The sequence below is a fragment of the Toxotes jaculatrix genome, chromosome 1, assembly GCF_017976425.1.
Source record: "Toxotes jaculatrix isolate fToxJac2 chromosome 1, fToxJac2.pri, whole genome shotgun sequence".
In the NCBI taxonomy this organism is placed as follows: Eukaryota; Metazoa; Chordata; class Actinopteri; family Toxotidae; genus Toxotes; species Toxotes jaculatrix.
Window position 1 is genome coordinate 7,253,133 of NC_054394.1, and position 27,096 is coordinate 7,280,228.

The 27,096-nt window shown below is 39.3% G+C and overlaps 2 protein-coding genes across 3 annotated transcripts in view; both read left to right on the forward strand.

Annotated features, from left to right (window-relative positions):
* LOC121184525 (synaptosomal-associated protein 25-A-like) overlaps nt 1-20,577 on the forward strand; it is a 36,209-nt gene extending 15,632 nt beyond the window's left edge. The window contains exons 4-8 of one of the 2 annotated variants that reach the window (XM_041042261.1): nt 7,552-7,600; nt 12,767-12,884; nt 16,901-17,020; nt 18,056-18,200; nt 19,091-20,577. In XM_041042261.1, coding sequence (XP_040898195.1) covers nt 7,552-7,600; nt 12,767-12,884; nt 16,901-17,020; nt 18,056-18,200; nt 19,091-19,159 — 501 coding nt within the window. In that variant the 3' untranslated portion in view covers nt 19,160-20,577. Of the gene's footprint in view, nt 1-7,551; nt 7,601-12,766; nt 12,885-13,111; nt 13,230-16,900; nt 17,021-18,055; nt 18,201-19,090 lie in introns of both variants that reach the window. The other variant, XM_041042251.1, reaches the window with a different exon arrangement.
* Nucleotides 20,578-23,137: 2,560 nt separating this feature from the next.
* Nucleotides 23,138-26,167, forward strand: LOC121184537 (cytochrome c oxidase subunit 5A, mitochondrial-like). The gene is made up of 5 exons (XM_041042273.1): nt 23,138-23,283; nt 25,198-25,314; nt 25,411-25,532; nt 25,722-25,844; nt 26,041-26,167. Exons 1-4 carry the CDS (start codon nt 23,211-23,213, stop codon nt 25,833-25,835), a joined length of 426 nt encoding a protein of 141 aa, XP_040898207.1. The 5' UTR covers nt 23,138-23,210; the 3' UTR covers nt 25,836-25,844; nt 26,041-26,167.
* The last annotated feature ends 929 nt before the right edge of the window (nt 26,168-27,096 follow it).

The window sequence follows — 27,096 nt, forward strand, 5'->3', positions numbered from 1 at the left end:
ATGAAACTGTTTTGGCCACTCGCATTGCTCATGCTCACATTGCAAATTGCAGCCAAATGTTCGGCTACTCACTGAACTGAACGAGAGAAGTGCTTGGTGTCCGAGGAGTGTGAACTTATTGTGCAGTGACCGTCTGTAGAAACCTAATGGTGGGTTAAACAGCCAGGTGTCTGTACTGAGTTTGGTCATTGTGCTGTGGACTACTGTGTCTGTGAGTTTATGAGATGTAGAGGAAGAGGTTCAGAAAAGATATCTTTAATAGCCGGGTCACTTTGAAAATGATGTTCTTTGTCTACATGGGAAAAGAGTCTCCTTGTATGTGGTGCTCTGGTAGAGCTGTGTGCCTGTTTCAGAGGTACGTGTGGATCCAGGCACCAAGGTCTTAACTACCAGCGTCTGGCAAAGGCTTATTTCTTTTATGTTGTCTAGAAGAGTAGCTGAAATGTACCATTCATGTGTTTGAAACAAAACATTGTGTCTGTATGCTAAGACAAGTTAGCATCAAGTTAGCTTTAAGTGCTGCCAAACTGATATTGCTGGTATTAAATCAGCTTGTGTATTGCGGCTCTAGTTCCTGTTACAATCCTACTGGCTTCAGAGACATGTCCCCGCTCTAACCCCAGGACCAGCCAGCATGTCTTAATGAGACAAAGCCTCGAGGAACAGTCAGAGTCCTGCGGCTGACCTCAACAGTGACCTGCTGGACAGGCGAGCCTTTTCACTGACAGTGGCTGAATATTTGACCTTTGAAGATAATGCCAAGAGAATGCCATTTGTTCGTTTCAACCGCTTGTCACTGATTTGAAAATATCCAGTGGTTTGTTAGCTCAGAGTGTGCTCCCTCGTGATACTCAAAGACTGTTGTTCTCTAGTTAAACCTTAGAAAGACAACAGAGGCAAACAGCTACTGTGTCCTGTTTATCTTCTCCCCTCTGTCTGACTGGCAGCATGCTCTTTATCCATCTCACTTAGGATCTCTCCAGAGAAATGGGCTCAATATACGCTGCAAATAAGCAATAAAGCAACATGAATTATGGATGAGACTCAACATGCTTCTTCTTATAATACAGCAGATCTTAAAAAACAATGTCTGTGTTTTCAGAGTTTATGGCTTTAATGTTCTTTTTCAAAGTGACTTGATTTTTAGCATCATAATGATGGTCAACACTATGTGGCAAAGCAACTTTCATTTATCAGTTTATATTATTCTGTATGTTGTCATTCGGGGCCTTACATGCAGACTGGCTACAAAACAGAGTGTAATTTTTAAATTTCTTATATTATTTAGCAGTCAAAGTGATTCTGTTTCTGACCGTACGGTGCACCTTTCCCTCACACAGGAAATTGTAAGCACATGCTAATACTCCATGACCTCAGTGTTAAAAGGGCTTATAGTGAAGCTTACACTAATAGAATAAGTGCAGAGCAGTCAGAGCAGTCAGACCATACTCGTGCAGTGATCTATCTGAGATCTGTGCAGTGCTACCTGCATGTTCAGGGCCTGTACAGGTCTGGGTCTGCACTGAAACTGCATCTGTAATGAGTTTTGATAGTGTGCAGTGCCCTGAGGGTATGAGGGTATTAAAGGGCAGTGATGGCATTTAGCCTTTGCTGTCTTGCTGAAGGACAGTTATGAGAAAATAACTCCTACAAACAAAGTGGAAATGAATCTAAGTCAATTCCACTTGTAGGTAGGAAGAATCAAGATGTTTATTTAAGCATTTATATTAAAATTTTCTACCACAGGAAGGTGGTGTTCATTCCTTACAACAAATTCTGTAATCTCTGCTTTCTCTCAGATTTGATTTGTTGTGGTCTAGAGTGAGTTTCTTGTGCTACTTCACTGCATCCAACAATTTTTTAATCCTTCTTCTTCATGATGTTTGCTTCAACAACTTAACCATATCCCTAACTAGGATTAATGGCCGTTCATAAAACGATAAAGCATCATAACTAAAATAAGCTTGTAGGATAAATCCAATCCTTCCATCTTTAAGCCTTCTTCCGTCTTCTAGATGTTTTCTCTTACGTGATCCTTTAGGGATCACACCCACACTGCCACTGCACTACAGCTCTGACTCTCACTCTCTTTACTGTCTGTTTGTTATAATGTTGATGATCCAGAAATGACCTGACCTACATTAGTACTTAGTAGGTGGAGCTGGTTCAACTCATCAGCTTAATACCTAAAACATAATTGTAAAATCCATGCAGAACCTGTATCATCATATCATTATGCATGGATTCTCATGTGAAATGCCTGAACTTAAATTAGAGAGCAACACAGTCAATCAATTTTATCTTCTTATCTTATAAATCAAATGTATAAGACACATAAGAAGACACTAAAATAAAACAGTCTCTTTATGAGCACTTCTGGATATACACTATGTGCAGTACACCCATCTGTTACTGTAATAACTGATGTAACTGATTTAAGGTGACAGTTATCCTTCAAAAGAATTAGTTTTAAATATATGCTATAATTAGGAAATCATTAACTCAGATCTGCTATAAACTGCACAAGCTGTGGTGATGGCATGGCAGCTCTACTTGTATAATCTGTGCATTAGTAGAACAAGCCGCATGTACAGTATCAAATGATAAAGAGACATGGTGTAATACATTCTATTCTTGGAAATGAATCCATTTCGTACAGCAACACATTTCATACATTTCTCTGAAAGAGCTTTATCGAGACAGATCCAGAAAGGTTTTTATGAAAACTGTTATCTTCACACTGAGCCTGTGAGCAGGAGAAATGAGAAACTGCTTGGTGTCGCAGAATGAAATGTGAAGAAAGCAAGTGAGAGAGAGATGAAAATGAAAAAGAGAATGTAAGACACAGCTGAAGACGAGAGCGCCGAGGACTGAGATGAGGAGAGTGTTAAGAGATAAACAGAGCGATAGAGAGGAGTCTGTGAAGGACATCAGTCCAAATCCTGTGTCTCTGTGGATCAGTCAGTACAGGAGATCTGATTTGATGAGCAGCATCAGGCCTGAAGTCAGAGAATACGTTACAGAAGATGGACATGACATTCATTGGAGCTGTTATATGTCCAGAAACAACTACACTGTGAAAATATTGACCATAGCAAGTTATTCAGGATTTGAGTCTTAAACTCAAAAATACACTGCTTTAATATTTTTTTCTCAGATTATCCTTTCTGTCGCTGTTGTTGGGTCATGTATTTTGTTCTTTCTTGTTTCATCGTAGTTATTTCAGTTCAGTCAAGTGGAATTTTACCATGTTCATGGGTTTTTTTTCAGCTGCTTATGGAGAAACAACATTTTGTTGTATAGTGTTACTCTTGGTCCAAGTTAAATGGGTTGAATATGGTTCTCTATGGGAAGAAATCATGAGATACTTAAAGCAATACTGTGACATTTTGGGAAATTTGCTTATATGCGTTTTTTTTTTTTGCTGAGAGTTAGATAAGATTGACAGCATGAGAAGATTGGCGGCACTCTCATAAACACAAGGCTATAGCCTGCAGATGCTTAGCTTAACTCAGCATAAAGACTGGAAACAGGGGGACACAACCAGACCGGCTCTGTCCAAAGATAACAAAAAAAAAAAGAATTAATAAAAGTGCTAAGCAGATGTAGCAGTAACTCCGCTGAAGTTTCCGCTGGTTGCCTGGAAATCTCACTGTGATGACAACACTTTGTTTTTCTTCAGATTAAACAAATGTGTTAATCTGTGATCTTTAGAGATGCTGGGAGACACTTTTTATTACCTTCAGACAGAGCCAGGCTGGATGTCTCTGCTTGTTGACAGTCTTTATGTGACTGGTATTGATTGTTTCATAACTCTCAGCAAGAAATCAAATTACTAAAATTTCTTAATTAAATTAATTGATGAAAAAAATAGAAAATTACTTCACATTGCCATCATCTGGTGTTTTGACATTGTTTTCCTGGGAACGGACTAATGTACATGGACACCTTGAATCTACCAACCAATCACTTGATTGATTTGGTTCCAAAATCAGTGGCTCCAATAGATTTATGTTTATGTCTCAGATATCAGCTCAGGTGCTGGTTGGTCGACGGCAGCACAGCAGATGGACATATGGGTCATTTTGGTGGACTCGTCTCCACATTGACTGAATTAGAATAGATTCCAGGAGACATTAGAGTGGATATCTGAGTGAAAAATCAATACCAGGCTCTGTCTTAATGTCAACAGACCTCTTGCTCTGTTTGTTTTGTCTTGCTTATTTTTCTTACTCCATCCCTTTTTCTGTCTTCTTTCCTGCATATATTACATTTTTATTTATTCCCTGCCCGTATTGCCTTTAACTTTTTTTTTTAACTTAAGGGCAAACCGATGATGATTGTGTTTACTCTAATGATTGACACACTCTAATGATACAGACACCACCTTCAGTCTTTTAGCAACTCGTTTAATTCACAGAACCTTTAAGGCAGCCAGGGGTTTATTTAAAGTCAGCAAATTAAAGACAACATTGATTCCTACGTTATTAGTCAGCTAAATGTGCTCACAATTCACAGAATATTCCAAATGGACGACTTCAAACCAGCACATCTGATGAACATAGAAGTGAAGACCACAGAAAGAAAGAAAGATGAAATGAGCTTTAATTATTCATCTCTATTAATCTTTTGAAAAGTCAGTGCCTCACATGTTCATTTCCTGGGCTTTGTGACTCACTGTATCACAGCAAAGTGTGAAAAAGACCTGGTCGTGTGTGTCCGTGTGTTTAACTGGCCATGCAGAGAGAAGTGATATCACCACATCAGACTGTGCCAGTTGGCGTGGTCACACATCCTGTCCTGTGTAGGTCTGCAGCCCGACTACCCTCGCATGAATGTGATTTCCCTTGTTTCCTGGTGGGTGAACAAGCAGTTCTCCCACTGGACGTGAGCACATCTATGCACAAACATTAGCTCTGCTGAGGCTTCCATGCTGAGGATTATATAATCATCCTTTATTTTTTCTGCAGAGTTTGCATAAATAAACCTGTTTTCTCCTTCTGATGTGATTTTTACTGATCCAGAGAAAATCTTTCTGAGCGCTCATTCAGTGACAACGATTTAACTTCACACTCATACAGATCCACAGTCACTGGCAATTTTTTTCACGCTTTGATTGATACTAATATCAGTGTCATGTCTAACTGGCCTCCAGCTCTGGACTCTATCTATCACTGCTCCAAGAAGGTCAAAGCAGACTTTGATCCAAAATAGCTGATCTATGAACTGAACGGCCTTTGGACTCTAATATCTGTTACAGAGGAGGCCTCAGGCTCACAGAGAGCACAAAGCTGTTGTTCTGTTGCATGCACAGTGGTTAAAGTGGTTATTGTGTGCTCATTGAATAGTGTTATTGAGTGACGAAGCCGTTGCACAGAGACATAACAGCGCATTAATCTGCATAGATGTTTGTGTTATGTGTGCACATATGTGTGTGCTTGTGTGTCTGAGCGTGTGCCAACTCTGTAAGCCAAATCAGAATGTTACATTACTGGAGCTCTGTCAACAAATCTCTGGTACCAGCCCAGTGAACACAACGAATATAGCACATGCCATTTGGTGGACGAGTTTATCCTGAGAATCTGTGCAGAATCATGCATGAATGCATGTGTGGCATTTTAATATTACGATTTTTCTCATATTCTCTGAGGTTTCAGGGAGTGTAATTTTTTTCTGCCTTATTGTTGGTTAGTCGGATGTAAATCTGCCCATAGGCAACCCTGTCTCTATACAACTAAAGTGCAACAGCAAATATGCTTTGAGAAAATGTAATTGGGATTTTGTTTTCTATTAACACAAAGAGGATATATTGTTAATTAACATATTTACATATAAATACAGTGATATGGAACAAGTCAGTAAAATGTTCACAACAAATTTAATTTGCACCAAAATATCTGACTTGTAGTGAAAGCATTATTCTGTGTTTTTGTGGTTCTGCTTTAGCACTCACAGCAGTTTGGGTAAGTTTAGGGAAAGATTGCACCTTGTAGCAACGCCACTGCCGTTAATAAATGTATCTCTTCAATTCATTAAAAAAACGTTGCGTCTTAATGCAATGTAGGCAGCAATTACAGTTTCTACAAAGCATAGTTATTGTGTACTACATGTTGTTGTTGATGCTGTTATATGAAACTCACTTCTAGTCTTAAAGAAGCACCTGTTCTCACAGAGATGATAAATATCTCCATGGACCACTGACACTTGTTTCCACTGTGCCAGACAAGATCAGTCACATTCATAAAAAGTGATTTCAGATTGTAATTTGACCCGCCTCTGCAGCCCTGATAGCTCTGCTCTGTTCTGCACTGTTGACGAGGGTTGCCAACCTCCTGGGGTTTGTGCGACTGTATGCATTAAATGAGCTTGGACTGAGGAGCTCAGATGACTGTGGACCTATAACAAATGTTTGATTATTGCATCGTGCTCATTTTGTTCTACACAACTTATTTTGCACCTGCACTAACCAGTATTAGACCTATCTAAAGATATTACACATACTTGGTTGTGAGACATCCTGTCACTACCCACATTAAGGAAACTGCAGTGGCTTCAACCATTTACCAGACATGTATTTATAGGCCTGTGTATTAAGACAAGCAAACACAAACCTGAATTAGATTTTTGTATTTTTGAACAATAAGAAAACATGTATCTATTATAAGAAAAACAATATATACAAAAACTTTGTAATAATTTCTTTCAGTAGTGCAAACAACATTTTGATATAATTCATCTTCACATTGGCTGTACTCATACAAGTGCAAAACACACACACACACAGAACACAGACATCCAGACAGTGAGCAGGTCCTCAGGTGTGTGTGTGTGTGTGTGTGTGTGTGATTAGGGCTGTCAGCAGCTCATCTCTAATCTCAGCTCCTTCAGCTGTAATTCTGCTTTAAACACAATCTGCAGTGTGTTGGTTTGTTTCAGCTGCAGAGAGTTTCCTCTGCACTTTTATCACCTTTCTGTAAAAAATGCAAATCAGAGCAGAGACTCTGGTTTTGATTCATTAAAATTTCCTTTGAATAAAACTTTTGAATTTGTTAAAACTGTCGTGTCTTCGTGAAGAAAGTAAAGATATATATTAAGACAAGCTAACGCACAAACCTCAGTTTGTTGATGCATGTTGTTTGTCACAAAGTCCTCGGTGACTAATGGAGAAAACCCGGTGGCAGACGGTGCAGTCGGCCTATAGCAACGCTGACAGCGATTCTCATTGGTCGTGAGAAGCACATTCTCGGTTAGAGTAGTGGAACACAACGTGACAGGCTCAGCAGGAGTTCAACCCGTCTTAATAATATAACCAGTAATATTTCTACTCTCATGGCTTTGCACTGAATTGATTCTCAAAAATACTGAACAAAGTGCCTCCAGTATAAATTCAATATGAAGCACGTCTTTTGGTTTCCAATTACAGGATGATTTCATATTTTAGGGGACAGCTGACAGCCCTACTGTTGACCTTTACTGATCTGTCTCATTTATTCCTCTTTCCTCTCTAACTTCTCTTTGTTCTTTTCCTCTCTTTTTCTGTCTGTCTGGTAGAGTAAAGATGCTGGCATCAGGACTCTGGTCATGCTGGATGAGCAGGGAGGTAAGTTGATAGGGAGAGATCACCGAACACTGTCCCTCTAACATCTGTTTTCATTTTTTCATTTTTAATCTGCTCTACCGATTCTCTCTTGCTTCTATTTTATGCTGTATAATGGGAGAGTCGTTATGAGCAGTACATCTGGTATAACACTGTAGAGTCTCAGTCAAATTTACACCATGAAAAATGACCTTTATGGTTTTATAATTACTGAAGTAGAATAATGGTTTTCAAGCTTGTGCCAAATCTTTAAAAGTTAGCCTCAGCCACCGTCTGAGCTAATGTGGCTGAAATGATTATACTGGATGTGACTGTTCAGCTAGCCTACTGCTTTGCCTCCCTATTCACTGCCTAGTTGTCAAACAGATATATATTGAGTTCATCTTACTGATTATATTTAATCTATATGTTGCGTACTTATAAGCCATAGAGTAGTTTAAACATAAACTTTAAAACAAATAAATGAATGCGTCTAACCATGCTCTCTGAGACCTGGTTGACATGTTTTCCAGGACACCTACCGGCTGACTGAGAGGTCAGAGGTCAGCTGGTAATAGACATATTTTACCATTATCCTTTTTGTGAGGTAAAATAATGATTAATTTAACAGGTAACAAACTTAAGCACAGTTTTTCTCATATTCCTCCACATCCTCACCAGCTCTTCCCTGTCTATGCCTCAACCAAGCATTAAGAATTAAAGATGCACTCCACTGACTTCACATGTCCGTTAATGCACTACTCTCACTCAGCCTGCGAGAACAGGTGTATAATGTCTTGTGTGGCTCTGGAGGAGCTTTCCAAAGACTGAGAACATGACTCTTACAATAAAGCAGTGATTAATTGTGATCCCTCATCAGAGGTAATGGCCTTTGTGTGGACATGAGCTACTGGCTGTTCAAAGAGTGATTTGTCCTGTTCAGATTGTTTCATTTGTAAGATTTCCAAGGGCCTGAATAGGTAGGAGTATCCAGTACTTCACAAAAAAATGTAGATAAAAGTAAGAAAAAAGCATAGCTCAGTGTTAAGAGAAAATGTACTAATAATGTAGTCACTGCTACATTATAAATTTTCAACATTATGGGCCTGATTTTAAACATTTTCAGTTTCAAATTGAAAGTACTGTGCATCAACACAGGTGAGGACTGTTAGAGCTTAATTGCACCAGCTTTTACTAAGCATTTACTTGGTGGATATTTTACACATCACTAATCTGAAATATGCTGTGCATGTGCTTACATGAAAATAATTTGGTACTAAATATTTACACCCAGTAAATGCCAGGTGTAGTTTAACTGACAAAGCTAACGTTAGCTTGCTAATGTAATATGACCAGTTTAGAGAGTAAAAGAGACACATGGAATGTGGACAACACATCTGACCTGACACTTTATTTAGTTTTAATTTGCATTTCACAAAGAGCATATCATATACCTTACAATTACAAAACGTTATGTAAATAACATTAGCCTAAATGCCACATAATGTTGGTCACCTGAGCAGAATTAAATATTTCCTGCTCACACTAAACTGCACAAATGATGCCAACACTGATGCACATATTTCTCCATGTTTGCAGGTATAAATAAACCAAAGTCATGCCGACATTTTCATAATGTTGGCAGGTAAATTTAATATCTTTATTTTTGAAAGTTATGCTACAGTTGGTGATGCTGCAGTGACTTCCTATTCCACATTACCAACATTTTTACTCGTGAACACATTTCTGAATTTTTAATGATGCAAACCAAATTAGTAAATCTGTAACTAATATATACTGAGTATATATAAATTGTACTCAGGAAGGACTTCATGCACAAACTAAGGAATGGATTTATGAACTGCTGGTGCAGCTGAATACTGATGTATAGTGACATGTAAGGTCAAACAAAGGGATGTTTTGATGCTAAAGAATTGTACTCACAGTGTGTGTATCTGAAGTATTTGAAGCTTTTAATATTTCAGAGAGAGCAAAGTGCTTGACATTATGAGCTTTGACTGTGTGGTAGGAACAGATAAATGTGAACAGAGAGGGAGAAAAGCTAGTTTGTCTGCCCCACTAGCTAATTTCAAAGTCGTCTTTTATTCTGAAAGTTTTGGTTTGAGCATCAGAGGTCAAAGGTCTAAGTTTTGTGGGTGCATGTATAGACTTGCGGTACATTTACTGTGAGTAGTGGAGCGTCTAGTCATAGCATGTGTGGAGGTTGTGTGTGTGTGTGTGTGTGTGTGTGTGTGTGTGTGTGTGTGTGTGTGTGTGTGTGTGTGTGTGTGTGTGTGTGTGTGTGTGTGTGTGCGTGTGTGTGTGTGTGGCCTGTGCTTTGTTCCATGCGTGAAAGAGCAGCCTAATTGGCCTGTCAAAGGAACAGATAGCCTGTTTCCCCTCTCTCCTGTCTCCTCTCTCTTCTCTCTCTCTCTTTACTCCTGTCTTCCCCCCAGAGTAATGGCTGCCACAGTGCACCGCTCACTGCTGTTATCACAGGACAGCAATCAATTCACAGATTTAAATTACCTCTGCCTCTCAGCTAATGTCCTCTATACTTGATCCCCCATCTGTCTGTGTCTCTTCCCCTTCTCTTCTTCCTTCCTCTCTTTCATGCTCATCTTCTTTTCCTTCACCACCTGCTCTGACTCCCTTTGCTTTTCTCTCCTGACCTCCACTTTTTATTCCTTCTCCTGTCCCTTTGTGTGATCCTTGTGGTTACATTAAGGATGAAATTCTGTCTTGTCTTCTTTGTATTTATCCTTCCTTCCTTCCCAGCTCCTCTTTCCTGTTTACAGTGACTACTGACCTGTACAAACCTCTACCTTACTTGTCTCTGACATTATATTTACATGAAGAATTCCGTGTTATATTGTCAAAGAAAAAAAAGACTTGTGAGTAATAGCTTTCCATACTTGTGGTTATTAATAAAGTCTTTACAGTCGAGCTGTAAACAGAAGTGTAGCTGCCCTTTACACACATGCACATATGCACACACACACACACACACACACACACACACACACACACACACACACACACACACACACACACACACACACACACACACACACACACAGGTCATACATAGGAGGAGATTTGTCATTTCTCACAGTGATGTATAATCTGTGGTGGAGGTCTCACTGCAGCTAATGAGTTGCTCCCTGCTTGGCTGTTACATGCACGTTGACCCGAATTACACCTCAGTCAGGGCTGATGGATTGCACCTCCACTTCAGTGAGCCCATGCATGTAGCAAGAAGCAACTTGCGACGTTTTAGCTCAAAGCACAAAACATAGGTTTGATTGTAGCTCCTGCAGGTTGAAGATGTACAAGTACTGTGGTCAATTTTTGTTTGTAATGATGAATTTTAATTGCCTTAAATTAGTAACTGGCAATCATAGTTTTTCCTTCTTTTATATTTCCCACTCCATTACTGGACTGGAAAATTACAGCATGTCCCAGTGACTCTTCCCTTTTTCAATTTCTCTTGGATCAGAGTTCAGTTCTGGCAGCCAAAGATTAGATTTTCTTACACACCAGCTAATGACACACAGTAAACCAACTTGAACACATGAGTCTCATTTTCGTCTCCATGACACTGTGAGTAAAGTAAATTTAACTGCTGGACTGTACAGTTTAAGAGTAAGAGTATCTTTAAAAAAAACCTGGTGAATCTGCTAAGAAATGTAAAAAATGGAATTTGAGATCTGACTGGGCCCCAGTTTCAGGCTCACTACTGTGGTTTTACTGGGTCACTAGAACAGAGCTTTTCCTACTAAGACAAGCCAGAATGTGTGCTGTGAAAAAGGCCTATTGCACCCATTCTTCATTGATTTGAGTCATCTGTCTTTCTAGCTGGTTAAACCTGTGACTGAGTCACTGTCCAGGACAGAGGAGGGGAGGGGGAGGCCCTCACACTATAATCCTCAGGCGAGGGGGAGGAGGCAGGTTGTTAAGTCTGGGCTTGCTGTCCGAAGCTGAGGCGATAAACGACGCATCTTTCTCTCATGTTCCTCCTCTACTGACTTATCTGACTTATAAAGTCATCTTTATGAAACATTTTTTCAATATATTTGTTCCATTTATTTTCAGAGCACTAGTGTACTAACGCCTTTTCTTCCCTACTGTTGATGGTTATGATTTTGGTTATGTAGAAAATGAAACTTGCTCTGCTGTTGCAGAAGTTTAGTGATGAACATGTAGCTTTCCAGTCCCCTGTTTTGTATCTAATAGTTTGTCCCCTGTTTATTGAGGCTCTGTATCTGTTTGAAATGACAGAACCTATTGATTATTGATTTTGTTCTGATTAGGCAAAATAAGTAAAAACACCTGTGAGCATGTGCAGGACCTTTAAATAAAAGAACAGAAGGATTATCAGCTAAATACACGTAAAGTATCAAAAGTAAAACCACTATATCTGCAGAAAGATATTTTTAAATTTTAAATTTTAGGAATTTTTCCTGGAAGACAAAATGCCCCTTTCCACTGATGGAGATTACCGCTATCCTCTCCTATAACCGTTAACCAGCCAGAGAGAGGAGCTGACCTTGAGTCAGAGCCTTTTTATAGCTCTGTGCCCTATTGACCGCCTGAGTAAGGAAACATGCATGACTTCATGTGCCTAAATGATGCTTTCATCTCATTCATTTTGTTCATTGATTAGTTGCTCATTCATTCATTTGTCTTTAAGAACTCTGCCTTTCACATTTTCATAGGTTGGTCTCTGATTAACTTCAGGTCTGTGTGTGGTTTTCCTCTAAACTTTGCATCATGGCGGCAGCCTTAGATTTCTTCCTTATCAACAAAGTTCACTCTCTCCGTCATCCGTCTCTGCTTTCATTGGTAGGCGGAAGTATTCAGACAGTTAAAGTGGCAAAATTCACATTTTCATGTGCAGATAAAGCTGGATGAAGCACACTGACACTGCCACTCAGGTGAAACACTTACTCAGAAAAGAAATATGTTCCTCTGGATGGAGGTAGGAAACAAATGCTGTTGGAAAAAAATCATGCGTTTTTTATTCGGTGTCACCAGAAATATCCAGGTAAGCTACATGCTTGTTGCCTGCTTTGCCTTCTGCATCTAGCCAAAACATTTTGCCTCTTGCACTGTAGCATAGAGCGCCAACCCTCAAAAAACAAACCAGTCAACTTTATTTCACTGCTCTCATGCCTTTGTCCTTACCAGAACAACTTGATCGTGTGGAAGAGGGCATGAACAAGGTGAACGCAGACCTGAAGGAGGCCGAGAAAGATTTAAAAGATTTAGGACAGTGCTGTGGTCTGATATGCCCATGTATTAAAAAGTAGGTACCGGCCAGGAGCCCTGCGCTCTTGCCTGTCCAGTGCTGGTGGTGGTGGTGATGTCTGATGTCTCTTTTGTCACAGTCAATGTCTTTTTTTGTCTTTTCTCCTTTGTTTCCCCTCTCTACTCCCCTCCCCTTCCTTCCACCCGCGACTTCTTCCTCCTCTCTTTTCTTCTCATGTGCTTTCGTACTTTTGCTGGGAAAAATGACAATGTGTTGGTAATCAGAACAACTGGAGCGCATCGAGGAGGGGATGGACCAAATCAATAAGGACATGAAGGATGCAGAAAAGAATTTGAACAATCTAGGACAGTTCTGTGGTCTATGTTCATGTCCTTGTAACAAGTAGGTGCTGCCTGTGTCGCCTGACTGCATGTGTTTCAGTGCCTGCCTACCTGCCTCTCTATCCGTCTGCCTGCTTCTGGTGTATAGAGCATGGTGACCTGTGGTGTGAGCAGTCAGGACCATAGCCACAACAACACACTCTGTGAACCGGCACCAGCGCTGCATGCGTGTGTGGTTGTGTTTGCGTAACCTGATACTGACTGAGTGAAACATTGCGTGCATGAACAACACACATGCACAACAAGTCTGATGCCGCTTTATTTGCTCTCCAGCCTCCTTGGCTGGTGTCCTCAAAAGCCCTTCATTCCACATTGGATGAGAGATTCTCTTCCAGCAGGTAGCAGCTTCAGCAGGGATCTGGCCACAGCACCCACCACCCCCCTAAACCCCACCCAAGCACCCACCCTGACACCCTGCAGCATGATGCATCATGCTGTGTACAAAGTCCAACCAAAGAATAAATCAACTAGCTGCCTTCTCTACCACATTTTCTGTTTTGTAGCCATTTGAAAACCTATTAATGGTGGTGTTTTTCATGTTCTACATGAATAATTGATTATATGGGTCTCTTGCAGTGCATTCAAAGAAAGGTATCTAATTTTAAATGAAATGTTTCATGAAGGCTCTCAATTCCTGGCATTTAGGAGATACAGAACAGTCTCCTGATTTATTTTGCATAAAATTTTCAAAAACTGACTTTAATCAGGTACATGGCATTATAATATATCACACAACTGATACTTGCAGCCAAGTAATCTGATGGGTCATTCAGATCAGACCCTTAAAGTTATAGTTTCATAGTTTGGAAATATGTTCATTTGTTTTTTTTGCAGCAAGTTAGATGAGAAGACACCACCATGTCTGTATGGTCAATATTTAGGTGGAGCTGGCAGACAGTTAGCATATAGACAGGGGAACGGGGGGAACAGCTAGCCAAAATAATCCACCCACCAACACCTCTAAAAGCTCATTTATTAATTTAGCAAATTTAATTTTGTTTGTTTAATACGTATGAAAAGCAAGTCTGTTATAAGACTCCTGTCAATGTATATAAGATGTGTTAATTAGTGAGCTTTAGAGGTACTGTAAGAAGGATTTGTTTTTGTTTGTTTGTTTTTATATTTGGACAGTGCCAGGTTAGCTGTTTTCCCCTGTTTCCAGTCTTTGTATCAAGCTAAGCTAAGCTAACTGTCTGCTGGTGGTAACTTCATATTTTCTGCTCAGACATGCGAGTGGTATCCTCTCATTATATCCTCTACAAGAAAGCAAATAAGTGTATTTCTCAAATTATTCCTTTGAGTATAATTTTGTTTGGATTCTAGTTCTTAGGTACGATGACTGATTTTTTATTTATTCTTGAATGTATACTATTTTATATACTCTATACTATACTTATATTGTACAATTTTTTAGTACATAGTGGTTAAAGTGCAAGCCTTAATATAGTTCAGGGTGTTCTCTGCACTGTAATCACAAATGTGAAGGTAACGTGTAACATGTTATTTAATGACCATTGTTATTATTATTAACAGTCCACTACACTACCTTTATAATCAAACACATGCAGTAATGAAATGTTTTGATGAGAGCTACTAAAATATCTGACTCACTCTTTAACACACCAACTGTGCCATACAAACCTCAGATAACTGGTAAACTGAGGATGCCTCAGTTGGCCCTTCCCTCTCCTCCCTCAGGGCTGTCCTACATAATGAAATATCATGCATGAGTTAGGCAAACATTTCTATAAGTGCACTCTACATAGGGTAATAATGTTTTAAGTTTTAAGCTCTTAATTCCTATATTTGTACTTTGATATCACAAACTTTAATATAAAAATGGATTCCTAATGTCAGTTTTGCCAAACTCCTGTGTGATCTGTTCTCTGGCCCTCCACAGCCAAACTATGGCCACTGAGTCATGTCTGAGCATACTGTACTCTGGGACCAATACATGTACTGTATACAGTTGTCTATCTCAGAGCTATAGAAAACACAAGTGGCTGACAAACCAAGAAATAAATGGCCATATTGGTTATTTTGTGTCGGGTTCGCAGCAACATGTTTTAGTATAAAATGTGGGGTTTTTGTCTTCTTGAGGAAAAGCTTAAACATAACCAAAAAAAACCAAACCTGGTTTTCTATCTTAGATCTGACCCAGAGTGGTAAATTATTAGTAATTCTTTTCCTTTGCCTTCACTGTCTATTGCTAAAATATTAATAGCCATTCTGGAGATTAAATACAGTACACCAGCAGGCATTTTAACAACAGATGATTCTTTTCTCCAAAACAGAGCTGAACAGGATCTTGACAATAGCACGTTACTAATCTGTTTTATTTGTGTCACAGCTGTCATTTTGTAGGATCTGGAGTCAGTTTTTTTTAAATAGTCACTACCTGATTTTAGATTGAACTTTTTTGTTTTCTACATGAAGGTATATTTGGGGTTTGCTGCCTCCATTTGGTCCATTATGGTCCTGCTTCCACATGCAGTTGTTTTGGGTTCAGATCTTGTCTATTCTATAGCTCTTTGGTCCTCCCTGTCATGAACCACTTGTTATGTAATCCTGCGGTTATGTCGTGTTTCATCTGATCTAGACTCTTTATATGACAGCCCTGGGTCAAATAGCATAAGAAAAATAATTCTTGCTTGTTGTTATAAACTGTCTGGAGCACCTGATGGGTGTGATTTACCACCTCAAGACAACAATAGTTTTCTTTCACTGAAAAGTGAACAAAATCAACTTTTAAATAGCATTTCAAATGGGCCTTTGTGTTGTCCTCAATGGTGTCCTCCACCCATAAGGTACTCCAAGCACCATAAAACAAATGCTAAGAATTACATTTGACTATTTGACTGTATACAGTGTATCATCCTACATATCTGTCCATCCAGATGAAATGAAGGGCTGATCACAGCTACAGTTTTACTTAGTCATGCATGCAAAATGATTACTTTGTTTTTCGGTTGGTTTTCCACAATGGATGTAACTGCTTGGTTTTCTTTTAATAGATAAAACATGTATTTGATCCTGTTCCTCTTTATGTGTTTTCCCTCCCATGTCAAACATTGTGTACTATGTCTCTGCCTTGCATGTCCTCTCACTCTGCATGTTTATATGTATGTGTGTGTGTGTGTTTGTGTCTCCTCCGTCCGGTGTCTGAGTACTGTGTTCTGTGTTTGTGCTCTTCTGTGTGAGCTTGTGGGAGATTGTTTTCTAAGTCTTAATTACTTTCTAACACAAGCCACATGTGAGCTCGTTGTGCTCAGATTCAATTGATCTGCATGTCAGATCAATTATTCACTAACAGACTGCAGATGCATGTATGTGCATTTTGTCATACGTGGCATGTTGCTTTTAGTTGGCTAATTGGCTTGAAACCATATTATTCAGTGCATTCTAAACATATATTTATGTATATGTTTTAATATTAAATCGCTAGAAAACATGCACTTACGTAGACACACACACATTCACACTCCAGTGTACACACACACACACATAGTAGCCGACATACACTTACACACACACCCACAATGCACCTAGTCTTCGTTACATTCACAAGTAAACAAGTGTACACACATACAAAAGCAAATGCATCTATACACACACACACAAACACACATTACAACAGTTCCACTGGCCCTGACTGAAATGTGTGTGTGGTAGGATTAAGGGCGGGGGCCAGGCCTGGGGAGGGAACCAGGACGGAGTGGTGAACAGCCAGCCAGGGGCTCGAGTGATGGACGAGCGTGAACAGATGGCCATCAGTGGGGGCTTCATCCGCAGGTAAGTGTATGTGTGTGTGTAGGCGTTGGTTGTTGTATGTGCCCCTCTGTGTACATGTAGCTTCTCTGATTTTGTGTGTACATAAGCACTTGTGTATGGTTGTGTTTGCTCGTATTTATGATACTGTTTACATCTATAATTAAATAACATTACATGAGTTTGCTGCTGGAGTAATGCAGTTTCCCCTGGGAATTGATAAAATGTTTATCTCAGTTTAATTTAATGTTCATAAGCTCACAGACTAAAGGAAATCCCCAGAGGCACCAGGACACATTCAGCTCAGTCTAGGGTAGCTAGGGTTTAATAAAGCAGTGTAGTTGTTTCATATTTAGAAAACAAAATTCAACACTGGAACAACAAATCTGGACATACTGTATATACTGGATGTTATCCCACTAGTTTCTAACCTTTTTCATAGGTGACCCTCACAATTAAGCAGTGTTGAACACACTGTTCACAACCTGAAGAGGTAAAACTATCCACAAAAAATGACAACAAAAATGAATTTAAATTTGTGTAGCAGAGCTTCATTTAAATCATTGAAGGGGTCCTGACCCTCTAGTTGTTAATGACTTTGCCATATGATTTAAGCTTTTTGGATCTTAGTGGATTATCAGGGTCCCTTCCTCCTGTTGAGGATTTTCAGTTCCTTGAAAACCGGACTCTCACAGAGTCACGTAGTGAGCTGTCCATGGTGCTGACTCCTCACACAACCAATAACGTGAAACAGAGCAGACCAGAGCAGTGTGGTTGATAGATACATTTTAATGAACAGTCAGTGCCTCTTATTATTTTATCCTTAAACATCCCAGTATCTGAAATTGAAGAACACTGTGACTAGTTTTATTGATATCCAGGAATTCATTTCAAACATATTGTGCCTGCCTGTACTACCCTGGACTGTACCGTACCGTACCGCACTATACAGATTTGTGTTGCTTGTGTTTTTGAGCATGATCCAATGGGTCACAACAGTAGCTACCACGTAATCTTTGGCCAATAATCAGTCCAATTTCCTCCTCCTGTGTACTCCAGGGTAACAAATGATGCCCGAGAGAATGAGATGGATGAGAACCTGGAGCAGGTGGGCGGCATCATTGGCAATCTGCGTCACATGGCCCTGGACATGGGCCAGGAGATTGACACCCAGAACCGCCAGATTGATAGGATCATGGAGAAGGTACTGCACACGAGCACTGCATGTATACCACTGCCATGGAGAACAGCAGAGTTTAATTGGCCGGAGAGTTTGCAATATTTCTGGAGAACTGATGTACTTGCCTGTTCACTGTTCTATATTCATAATTATTGATGGATACAAGTCAATTTCAGTTGTTACTAAGCAACAACCTCTCCTAGTTGCTGGAGTAGCAAAGTAAAGTTTCCAAATCCAAAGTTGGACAAAGATAGCGCCAACAGAATTTACACTTAGAAGTGTGAGGCTCCAAAGTATTGGCAATATGGGACAACGATCCAATACAGTGTGAGAATATGGGAGAAAATACAAGTACACTTCTGTTGTATTTATGAAACTAGATAATTAAGAAGCTGCAAAGTGAACCAGATTTTCAAGATTGTTTTTGTTAAGTATTTATGGGCCTTTTTATATTAATGTTAGAAGAAGGTATAAAAAACAATGGGGGCAAACAGAATGAGGTCAGATTTACATTTTGCATTGTCAGAATTGTGGGTAAAGAAAGTAAATGAAAAGTGACAAACCAGAAAAAATATAGCTAATATACAGCACACAGTATAGCATTCAGCTGAATTTTAGCATGGATTACGTTCTTAGCATTAGACTAGGTAACAGCAGATGCAGCTGTGCTGATTTTGAGCAGATTAAGCCTGAGCTTGGAACATTAATGGAGAAAATCTGATTCACATGCCAATTGACAAAATCTGGGTGTTAAACATCCTTTGTCCATTAGTTCACTATGTATGTCTTTATTAAAGGTACTCATGCCCACCATTTATCACTGATTTTACCACTTTTCCTGACTTACTGTGTATCTCCTGAGCTGTGTAAGAACCAGTCGTTTTTTATTTGTTTGTTTTTTTTTCCCCTTTCAGGCTGATTCCAACAAGACCAGGATTGACGAGGCCAACCAGCGTGCTACAAAGATGTTGGGCAGTGGCTAAACTGCAGCGAAAAGTGCTTTGATTCCTGTTTAACCCCAGACACCCTAAAAATAACAACACCAACCAAACCCAGCCCAGCTCCCAACACCAATGGCGCCCACTTCCTTGGCTCAACAGCAGGCGCTGCAAAATCATGCTTTTATTGTGATACTTGTAGAAGTTTGCACAACATGCACATATCATACGCCCCCCCCCCCCCCCCCCCCCTTCTCATTCCTGCCCATCATTTACCCTCAGTCCCTTCCCTCCCCTTATTGTCAGTGTTGTTCTGTGTTGTTGCTCTTTTGATTTTGTTAAGAAGTAATAGTTCTGTTACACAACATCCACTCAAACTCTCTCCACACTGTACATAGTGCTTCTTAAATGGCTTCATTGATTTAGATCATTTGTCCTGTTTTCTTCATCATTCTCTTCTTTTTTTTAAGTCTGCGTGTAAGATAAACTGTATGTATACCTTGCTTCAAGATGTCCTTCCCCCATATCAGTATTCTGGTGTTGTCCATGTAAGACACACTGTGTATTCATCAGTTAAGATGTCGTGATGCTACATGATAACGCCACAGTGATTTGCCGTTTATATAGTGAACATGAAAACTTGTAACCAAGGCCACTGTTTAAATTCTGCAATTATGTAATGTAGATGTGTGGAGCTGCTCAGATCTGAATACCACAGTAGATCATGGATACTCAGCTAAGTGTTTGTAAGTATTTGAGCCATCTGGATGAAAATATGAACTTTTTGGTCATGACTGTTAGCGCACCAGTATTTTACTAAACTCCAATGACGGAGCAGTATTAAAACAATTCGATGCCATAGACTGTATAGTATACACCTTTTCCTCAGGGAGCTAAATCTAACCATTCAAAAGCAAGGGTTGAATTTTTAATTGACCCATTATAATTCATAAAAACGATACTTCATATTTATACCACAAGGCTTGGTGTATGTGTGAAAAATTGCATTTGTATGCGGTCTGAACAGCATTGTTGATGGGATTCTGGTTAAACCATCAGACAAATATTGGGCATTAATCATAACAGCTAACATTGTGATTAATAATGAAAAAGAGGTGGAGCTTTGCTAGAGGCCATAGTTCAACAGCAACCAATCCTATGGAAAAGTTACAGGAAATTGAACAACCTCTTCACATACCAGGCCAGACTGCTTTACCCATGATTCAACCCTAGCAATATCAAGAAGCGCAGTAAGTGTGTTATGCATGTCCATCCACTGCTAGAAGTCACTGAATAATTCATTTATCCAGGCAAAAATATCCTAACATGGCAACCGCATGCTACGTATGTAGGCCACACAGAGGAGAGGCCCATATTTATCTGCAATAGTGCCACTCTTTTTGTTTCATGTCTCTTTACCTTTCCAGACTGTGACCATCACTGTAAAATAATTCCTTGGAAAATGCCAATAAAACCATCATAAACGTAGAACTAAACTTAGCTTCCTTTGTATTTTTATGAGAGATAATGAGGGAAATAATTTTGTGAGGAAAATGTTTGCAGTCATTGTACAATACCAGACTTAAGATCTATGTGTCTGCAGGGTTATTTTCATTTGAACTGGAATGACAACTGAGCACCCACACTGACCAGGTGAGCCGTTTTTATGTGTATAGATGCCATCATCTAGCATAATATATACAATTACTGCAACAGCAGAATTTGCTTCAGAAGCCCCCAGATCACCTCAAAAAGAAACAAAACTATTACGTATGTGCAGGGCCTTTACAAAATCACTACACTTATGACCTTGGAAGGACCATGTGCTCAGAGTGCTTGGTTAAGAAATAAGAAATAAAGCCTATGGTGGTCGATAGAGTGGAATGATTCTCTGTGTTGATCAAATAACACAGAGTGTGTTGATCAAGTAAACAGAAGATCAAGATATGGCAAGATCTGGGACCACGAGGCACTGCTTTTTTTTTTTTTTTTAACTTTTAGAGAACAATAAAATCTTCCCAGACACTGAAGACCTTGTATTTCTTCGGTAAGGGAGGTTTTACAATGTAGATTATGATATCAGTACTCAATACGTCAATACGTATCTCGTGTTATGTTGAATCATAACATTCATTCTCATTTCTGCCAGAAGTGACTGATTCCTTTTACATGTTAAAACAATACATTCCTTCAGTGGCTGACAGTTGCTACTTCAGTCTTCATCCTCCACACAGTCACATGACCTACAGCTTTACAGAGGAAAAATTCAGCTTTATTCAGAGACTTTTTTGTAGGTGAAGTTATTATAGTAATAACTTGACAGCTCACAAGGGAACATTAATGTAATATAATGTTATTCTGTATCAATCCAGTTCAGGAAAATGTGTTCTCTACTGCGCTGTTCCACAGGGAGGCCAGGGATCAGAAAGCTTATCCTAACTACTGGTTTGAAGGTGCTCTGAACCTGGAACTAAATGCCTAAGATATGACACTGAAATATGCAGTGTCAACACACATATTTCAGGCTTTAGTGTGTTGTAGGCATGGAAGAAAATACAAGTCAGACGGAGAGAGAAAGAGACAGGCAGAAACAGAAAGAAAGATGTGCAGCAGCACATTACACTAATGGATATCTACTGTGGTGCCCTGGGCTTAGGGTGGATTAGAGTTTACCACGTCACGAAGAACACTCAAACACACACGCACACAAAGTTGAATCAACAACAGATACACGCCACAGCCACAGCATAATCTGCTATACCTTGATTACAGCCATTACACTGCTCCTGAACATGTATGTCATGCGTGTGCATGTGCACAAACTAAAATAAAATGGATGATTGTTATCATCCAACATAATAAACATTTAAAAACATCTTATATGTATGATTGTGGTTTATTAAACAAAAAATGATTTTTCCACTTAAATTTTAAAGTTGTGTTTTGAAATGGAATTTGTCAGTTCTTCTGCTCTCAACATGAACTTGTCATAGAAGTTACTCACTTTGCATTGATAAATCAAACTAATTTGATTTGTTGATCACTGAGTACTGAGTTTGTTATTAAACCAAGAGCTCCCTCTGCTGGTATCATAGAACTACTATTCATCTACTGGGTTTCTGACTTTACCTGGACAATGATGCTAATGGGGCACTCCACAAATAACCTCATCATTAAGAGTACCCTAAAGCTTGTGAAAACTGTTGGATAATGTATTTTGTTACTCTGGATTTGTGAAGCTTGATAAAAAAAAAAACCTCAGTTTTGGCTTGAGAGTTTGAAAGATGTATTGGTGTATCACGATTGAGGGTCTAATGAAAGATGCATTCAAGATGCATTATTGGGGGTGTGACTCATCTGAAATTCAGGATATTTTTGCAGCTGCCTTGAATTTGACAAATCTTCAGCAAGATCATGACCTAAAACACTAGAAGAAAAGAGCTTTATAGTAGCTTCACATGATGAAGACCAGCACAGTCTCCAGACTTAAACCCCATGGAGCTGGTTTGGAATGAACTGGACAGAAGGTGAAAGCAAAGCAAACTATACATGCAACTGGGAACTTCTGTCACAGTGTTGGGACAAGCTTTCTGAACAATGTTTCATTTCCACTGTAGAAAGAAAGTCATGAATGTGTTCAGCTGCTGGAGTCAAAAGAGAATGAAATTAGTTCAGTAAGAAGATTCTATGACTATTTATATTCTATGATTATGATTTTTTTTAATCTTTATTTGTTGAAGATATTTTTTAAAAACATTTCCAATTCAAAATTTAAAATTTAAATTGGAGATGCTTTAAAATTTTGACTAGTAATGTGTGTGCATAAATACATATGTATGTATACTAACTAAATAAACGATTTAGAAAACAAATATTTAAACTCATCTTAAAAGATAGTTGTGTAGATAATTAGTCTTAACCAAAACACTTATACTGAGTGCACAGGATGTGGTCCAGAAGCAACCAATCAGCAGCTTGGACGCAGAAGCCTTCGGCTCTCTCCGCCAGTCACGTGACTCCCACCGCCCTCATCGTGTGTGTCCGTCCAGAGTCTCCCTCTTTAGCTTACGGGACGGTTAGCATTCACCACGGTACCATGTTCCGAGCTGTGTTCCGACTGTCAGCCACAGGGACCCGGAGTCTGGCTCGGTCACGGCCCTGCTACTCAGGTAGGACTGCCTGCTCTTCACCTGCCGTAAAAATAAATGCCCTCTGTGTTAAAAATGACTAAATTAAGCTTGACCGGCTGGCTGCCTAGCTTAGCCTGCTGCTATGTGTATGTGTGTAAATGCTAATGTGGGGTGACATTGAATTATTATCATCACTAACTACCCTTGTGGGCTTGAAGTGAGTATTTTCTTGAAACTCAACATTTTGTAAATTATATTAAGGCAGAAGGCGCGAAATGAATTTTAGCGAAAAAAGTGACGACCTTGTGATGACCCTCCTTAGTTAGTTCGTGAGTGTCAGTGGCCGCAGTGTATACGCAGCTGATATCAACACGTTGTAATCGCTAAATCGGACCTTATAAAATGTAGGAATTTATTTTCTGTTTATAAAATACACCCAAAAAAATAACCATGGAAGTTTTTAATGGTGTAGTTTGAGACTTGTTTCGGTGCCAGTATCCAGCCATACTGAGTGTCCTGAACTGCCCTGGTTAGGTGATCAGTCGTAAGCTTGCAGTATATGGGTATCAATGCAGACTATGTTACACCTGTATGTCTATTTTTATTTTAAAAACGTGTTGTGAACAATATGAGTTGTTAATGTTAACGTGAAATGTGGAGGACATGAGATGAAATGAACTTTCATATTTAAAAAAAAAAGGATTTGAATCAGGTCGATCGTTATGTGTGTTAAGATGTCGAGCTATTACATTACTGCTGTGAGCGATAAATTATGATTAACAAAATAAACAGCAGCAATGTAATGCATTATGCATGTAAATATTCTATATATATTTATTTTTGAGATTTGAGTTTTTTGACCCCCGATGTGTTGTGGAGGTCACATGACTATTAGCTCAGCGTATTTAAAGAAACTGAAACCAAACTCATGCAGTAAAGCAAGTTTATAGCCCTGTATCACGTATGTCTAAATGGGATTTACAGATCTACATCAACCACACTGATGAAAACAACGTAGTTAAAAAATGTGGTTGTGCAACCTGATATTTATTTAGTTTCTTAAAACACTAAGTAATTGCTATCATGTTTGTTTCCACAGAGACACTCTCTCTGTTCCATATTTAACACAGACATTGCCTCGCTTTGTGATAGAGCGATGAAAGAGGAAGTGTGCAGCGTGCACCTTTAGCTGTAAATGTCATTTTGGTACTGTATGTCTGTGTAAGGGCAGTATTGTCTTTTCATTTCTTAAGAGCAACAACTGACAAACCATCTCAGGTCAGTGTTGCCTTTCTCACTGACAAAGAGATGTAAACAATGTCTGTATAAAATGACTCAAAAACTTTCTGAGATAATAGGTTTTTGGCAGCTGAATTCATCCATTTGAGTGAGATAATCACTGTCAAATGTAGAAGATTACAAATACTGCTTTTTATCTTGAGCTGTTCTTCATTCTTTTTGAATTAATTCAAAATGATTTTTCTTTTGGGCTTTGAAATTTGACTTTTTTGGTACCCAGTAACATGCATCTGCAGCATGATTATCAAAGACCATTAAGTCTCAAAAGCTCATTCACTGGTCTGAATTACAATTTGGCCAATTTTAGACTGTATTTTATTTAAGCACAGTTGTTGTGCGGCAACTTGACAGCTTTTAAGAAATTTTGCTTTGCTTGGTTAGATAAAGAAAAGGGGTGGTCACAGGATTCTAACTGAAACCCAGGTAACTACATAATCACAGCAGTATTTAAAAGCTTCAAGTGATACTCAGCCATACTTCTCTGAATGACATTCAAGCTTATTACGTCATTTACACTTTGTAACCTGTTTCATTTTTTCCCTAACTTTCTAATCACATCTGTCTGTAGTTATAACCATTTGTATAAAAAAATGACAACAATGTAGAATAAATAATTCATAAAGAACTCTTTTTTTTCTGCCTCATTTGTTTCAGCTCCATCGGCCTCCAGATGTTACTCCCATGGCAAGGTGGAGACAGATGAGGAGTTTGATGCCCGTTGGGTCACTTACTTCAGCAAGCCCGACATCGATGCCTGGGAACTAAGGAAAGGTGACTGTGTGTTGATGTTTCTTTTGGTCATTTTTTTACATTATGTTACTGCTTCTGTGAAGTAAGGGGGCTTTTTCCAAAAATTTCAACCTAAAGGCATGAACACCCTGATTGGGTATGACCTGGTTCCTGAGCCCAAGATCCTGGACTCGGCACTAAGAGCTTGTCGGAGACTGAATGACTTGGCCAGCGCCATCCGCATCCTTGAGGCTGTGAAGGTGGGTGAGGCTTAGTGAGCCAAACGTAGTTTAACTGCAGAGGTGTAAGTTCCAGGACCAGAACTTCAAAGAGAATGACTCACACGCCTTGAGATAAATGAATCACTCAAACAGATGTTCTGAAATGACTAATTTTCATGTATTGTGACCATACACAATATTGTGTGTGTGTGTGTGTGTGTTTTGCAGAACAAAGCAGGCCCCCACAAAGACATCTATCCCTATGTGATCCAAGAACTCAAGCCCACCCTGGCAGAACTTGGCATCTCAACACCAGAGGAGCTGGGCATTGACAGGGTATAGACTGCCAAGGTGAGACTGCACTACACCAAACCCCTGCATGTTGCTTGAGAAGCTGATTGAGGCTTTAGAAAGATAATTGCGGTTCTGGTGCTGTCCAGCCTATATGTGTGTGCTGGCGTGCTTTATAAATTGTACAGTAGATCAAGAGTTAGACTGCATATTACTTGCATGCAGCTGAAAAGATCTTTTGTTCCTCTGTCCTCAGGTCATTTGATGTATAAAGAGATGAACTCTCCTGATTCTCTCCTGTCAAAAATGTCTATATTGTTGATTAAATCCAAGCTGTCCTGTTGTGTACAAAATGGTGGACCTAATAAAGAAAACCAATAACAAAAGAATTTGTGTAAATCAGTGAATATTTTTAAATCTATACCTGATATGTTTTACTGCAGACTGAATTATTGTTGGCTATGTTCAATCTTTCACTGGTTGTTCACTGGTACTGTCAGGTCACTGGTTATTTTATACTTCGGTTGGCAAATAAGCCAGTGGTATGTCGTTATACCCACTGAGTGGAAGCTTAGGAGGAGGTTAAAATATGAGGCTCAGATGGACATTGTTGTAGCTGAGCAACTGCTTTATTTTCCTGCTGACTAAACATCTAGGGGAATAGGAGTCTTTTCATTGGACACAAATAAAGAAAATATATTTCCTGGTCAGCAATTTAACACATTGACAGATATTACTGCATGTGATAATTTATTGCACAATAATGCTCCCTATAATGAAGTAACATTTGTCCAAGGGTGATACAAGAAATATTCTTGAAATATATGTAAATCAGAGGTCACACAGGAGCTCTCTCAAGCTGGGCACCGGGTCACTCACTGTAGGAGACTAGACCTGTCCCTCCAAGCCTTCTACACAAGAACAGGAGGACCCGCCCCTTTCGCTGCTGTGCCATCATTTGGCACAATTTAATTGGCCTAGAGCCTATAAAGTCCCACAGGTAACTACGATCCCAGACACAAGGAAGCACGCTGCTATATTATTTAAAAGCGAGATGCCTATGTTTATAAATGGCAGCAACACGGCCTCTCTACTCACTGTACCTTGCACGTTTAAAATAAAAACATTAATATATGAACCTGTGTAATGTTTGAATAGCTTAGTACTAGATGCACAGTAACAAGATATGTTTACACATGGCACTAGGCTCAGTTTAATATAAAACTCAATTTTATGAAATACAAGGGCGTAGAGGGTCCCTACTCTATCTCTCCATCAGTTTCGGGGTCCTTGGCCTAAACAACGCTGAAGA

Excerpts from the sequence above, each read along its gene's own strand:
- LOC121184537 (XM_041042273.1), top strand. The coding sequence starts at position 23,211 with ATGTTCCGAGCTGTGTTCCGACTGTCAGCCACAGGGACCCGGAGTCTG. Across the intron at positions 23,284-25,197 it reads GTCACGGCCCTGCTACTCAG|CTCCATCGGCCTCCAGATGT; the intron begins GTAGGACTGCCT and ends CATTTGTTTCAG. Across the intron at positions 25,315-25,410 it reads TGCCTGGGAACTAAGGAAAG|GCATGAACACCCTGATTGGG; the intron begins GTGACTGTGTGT and ends TTCAACCTAAAG.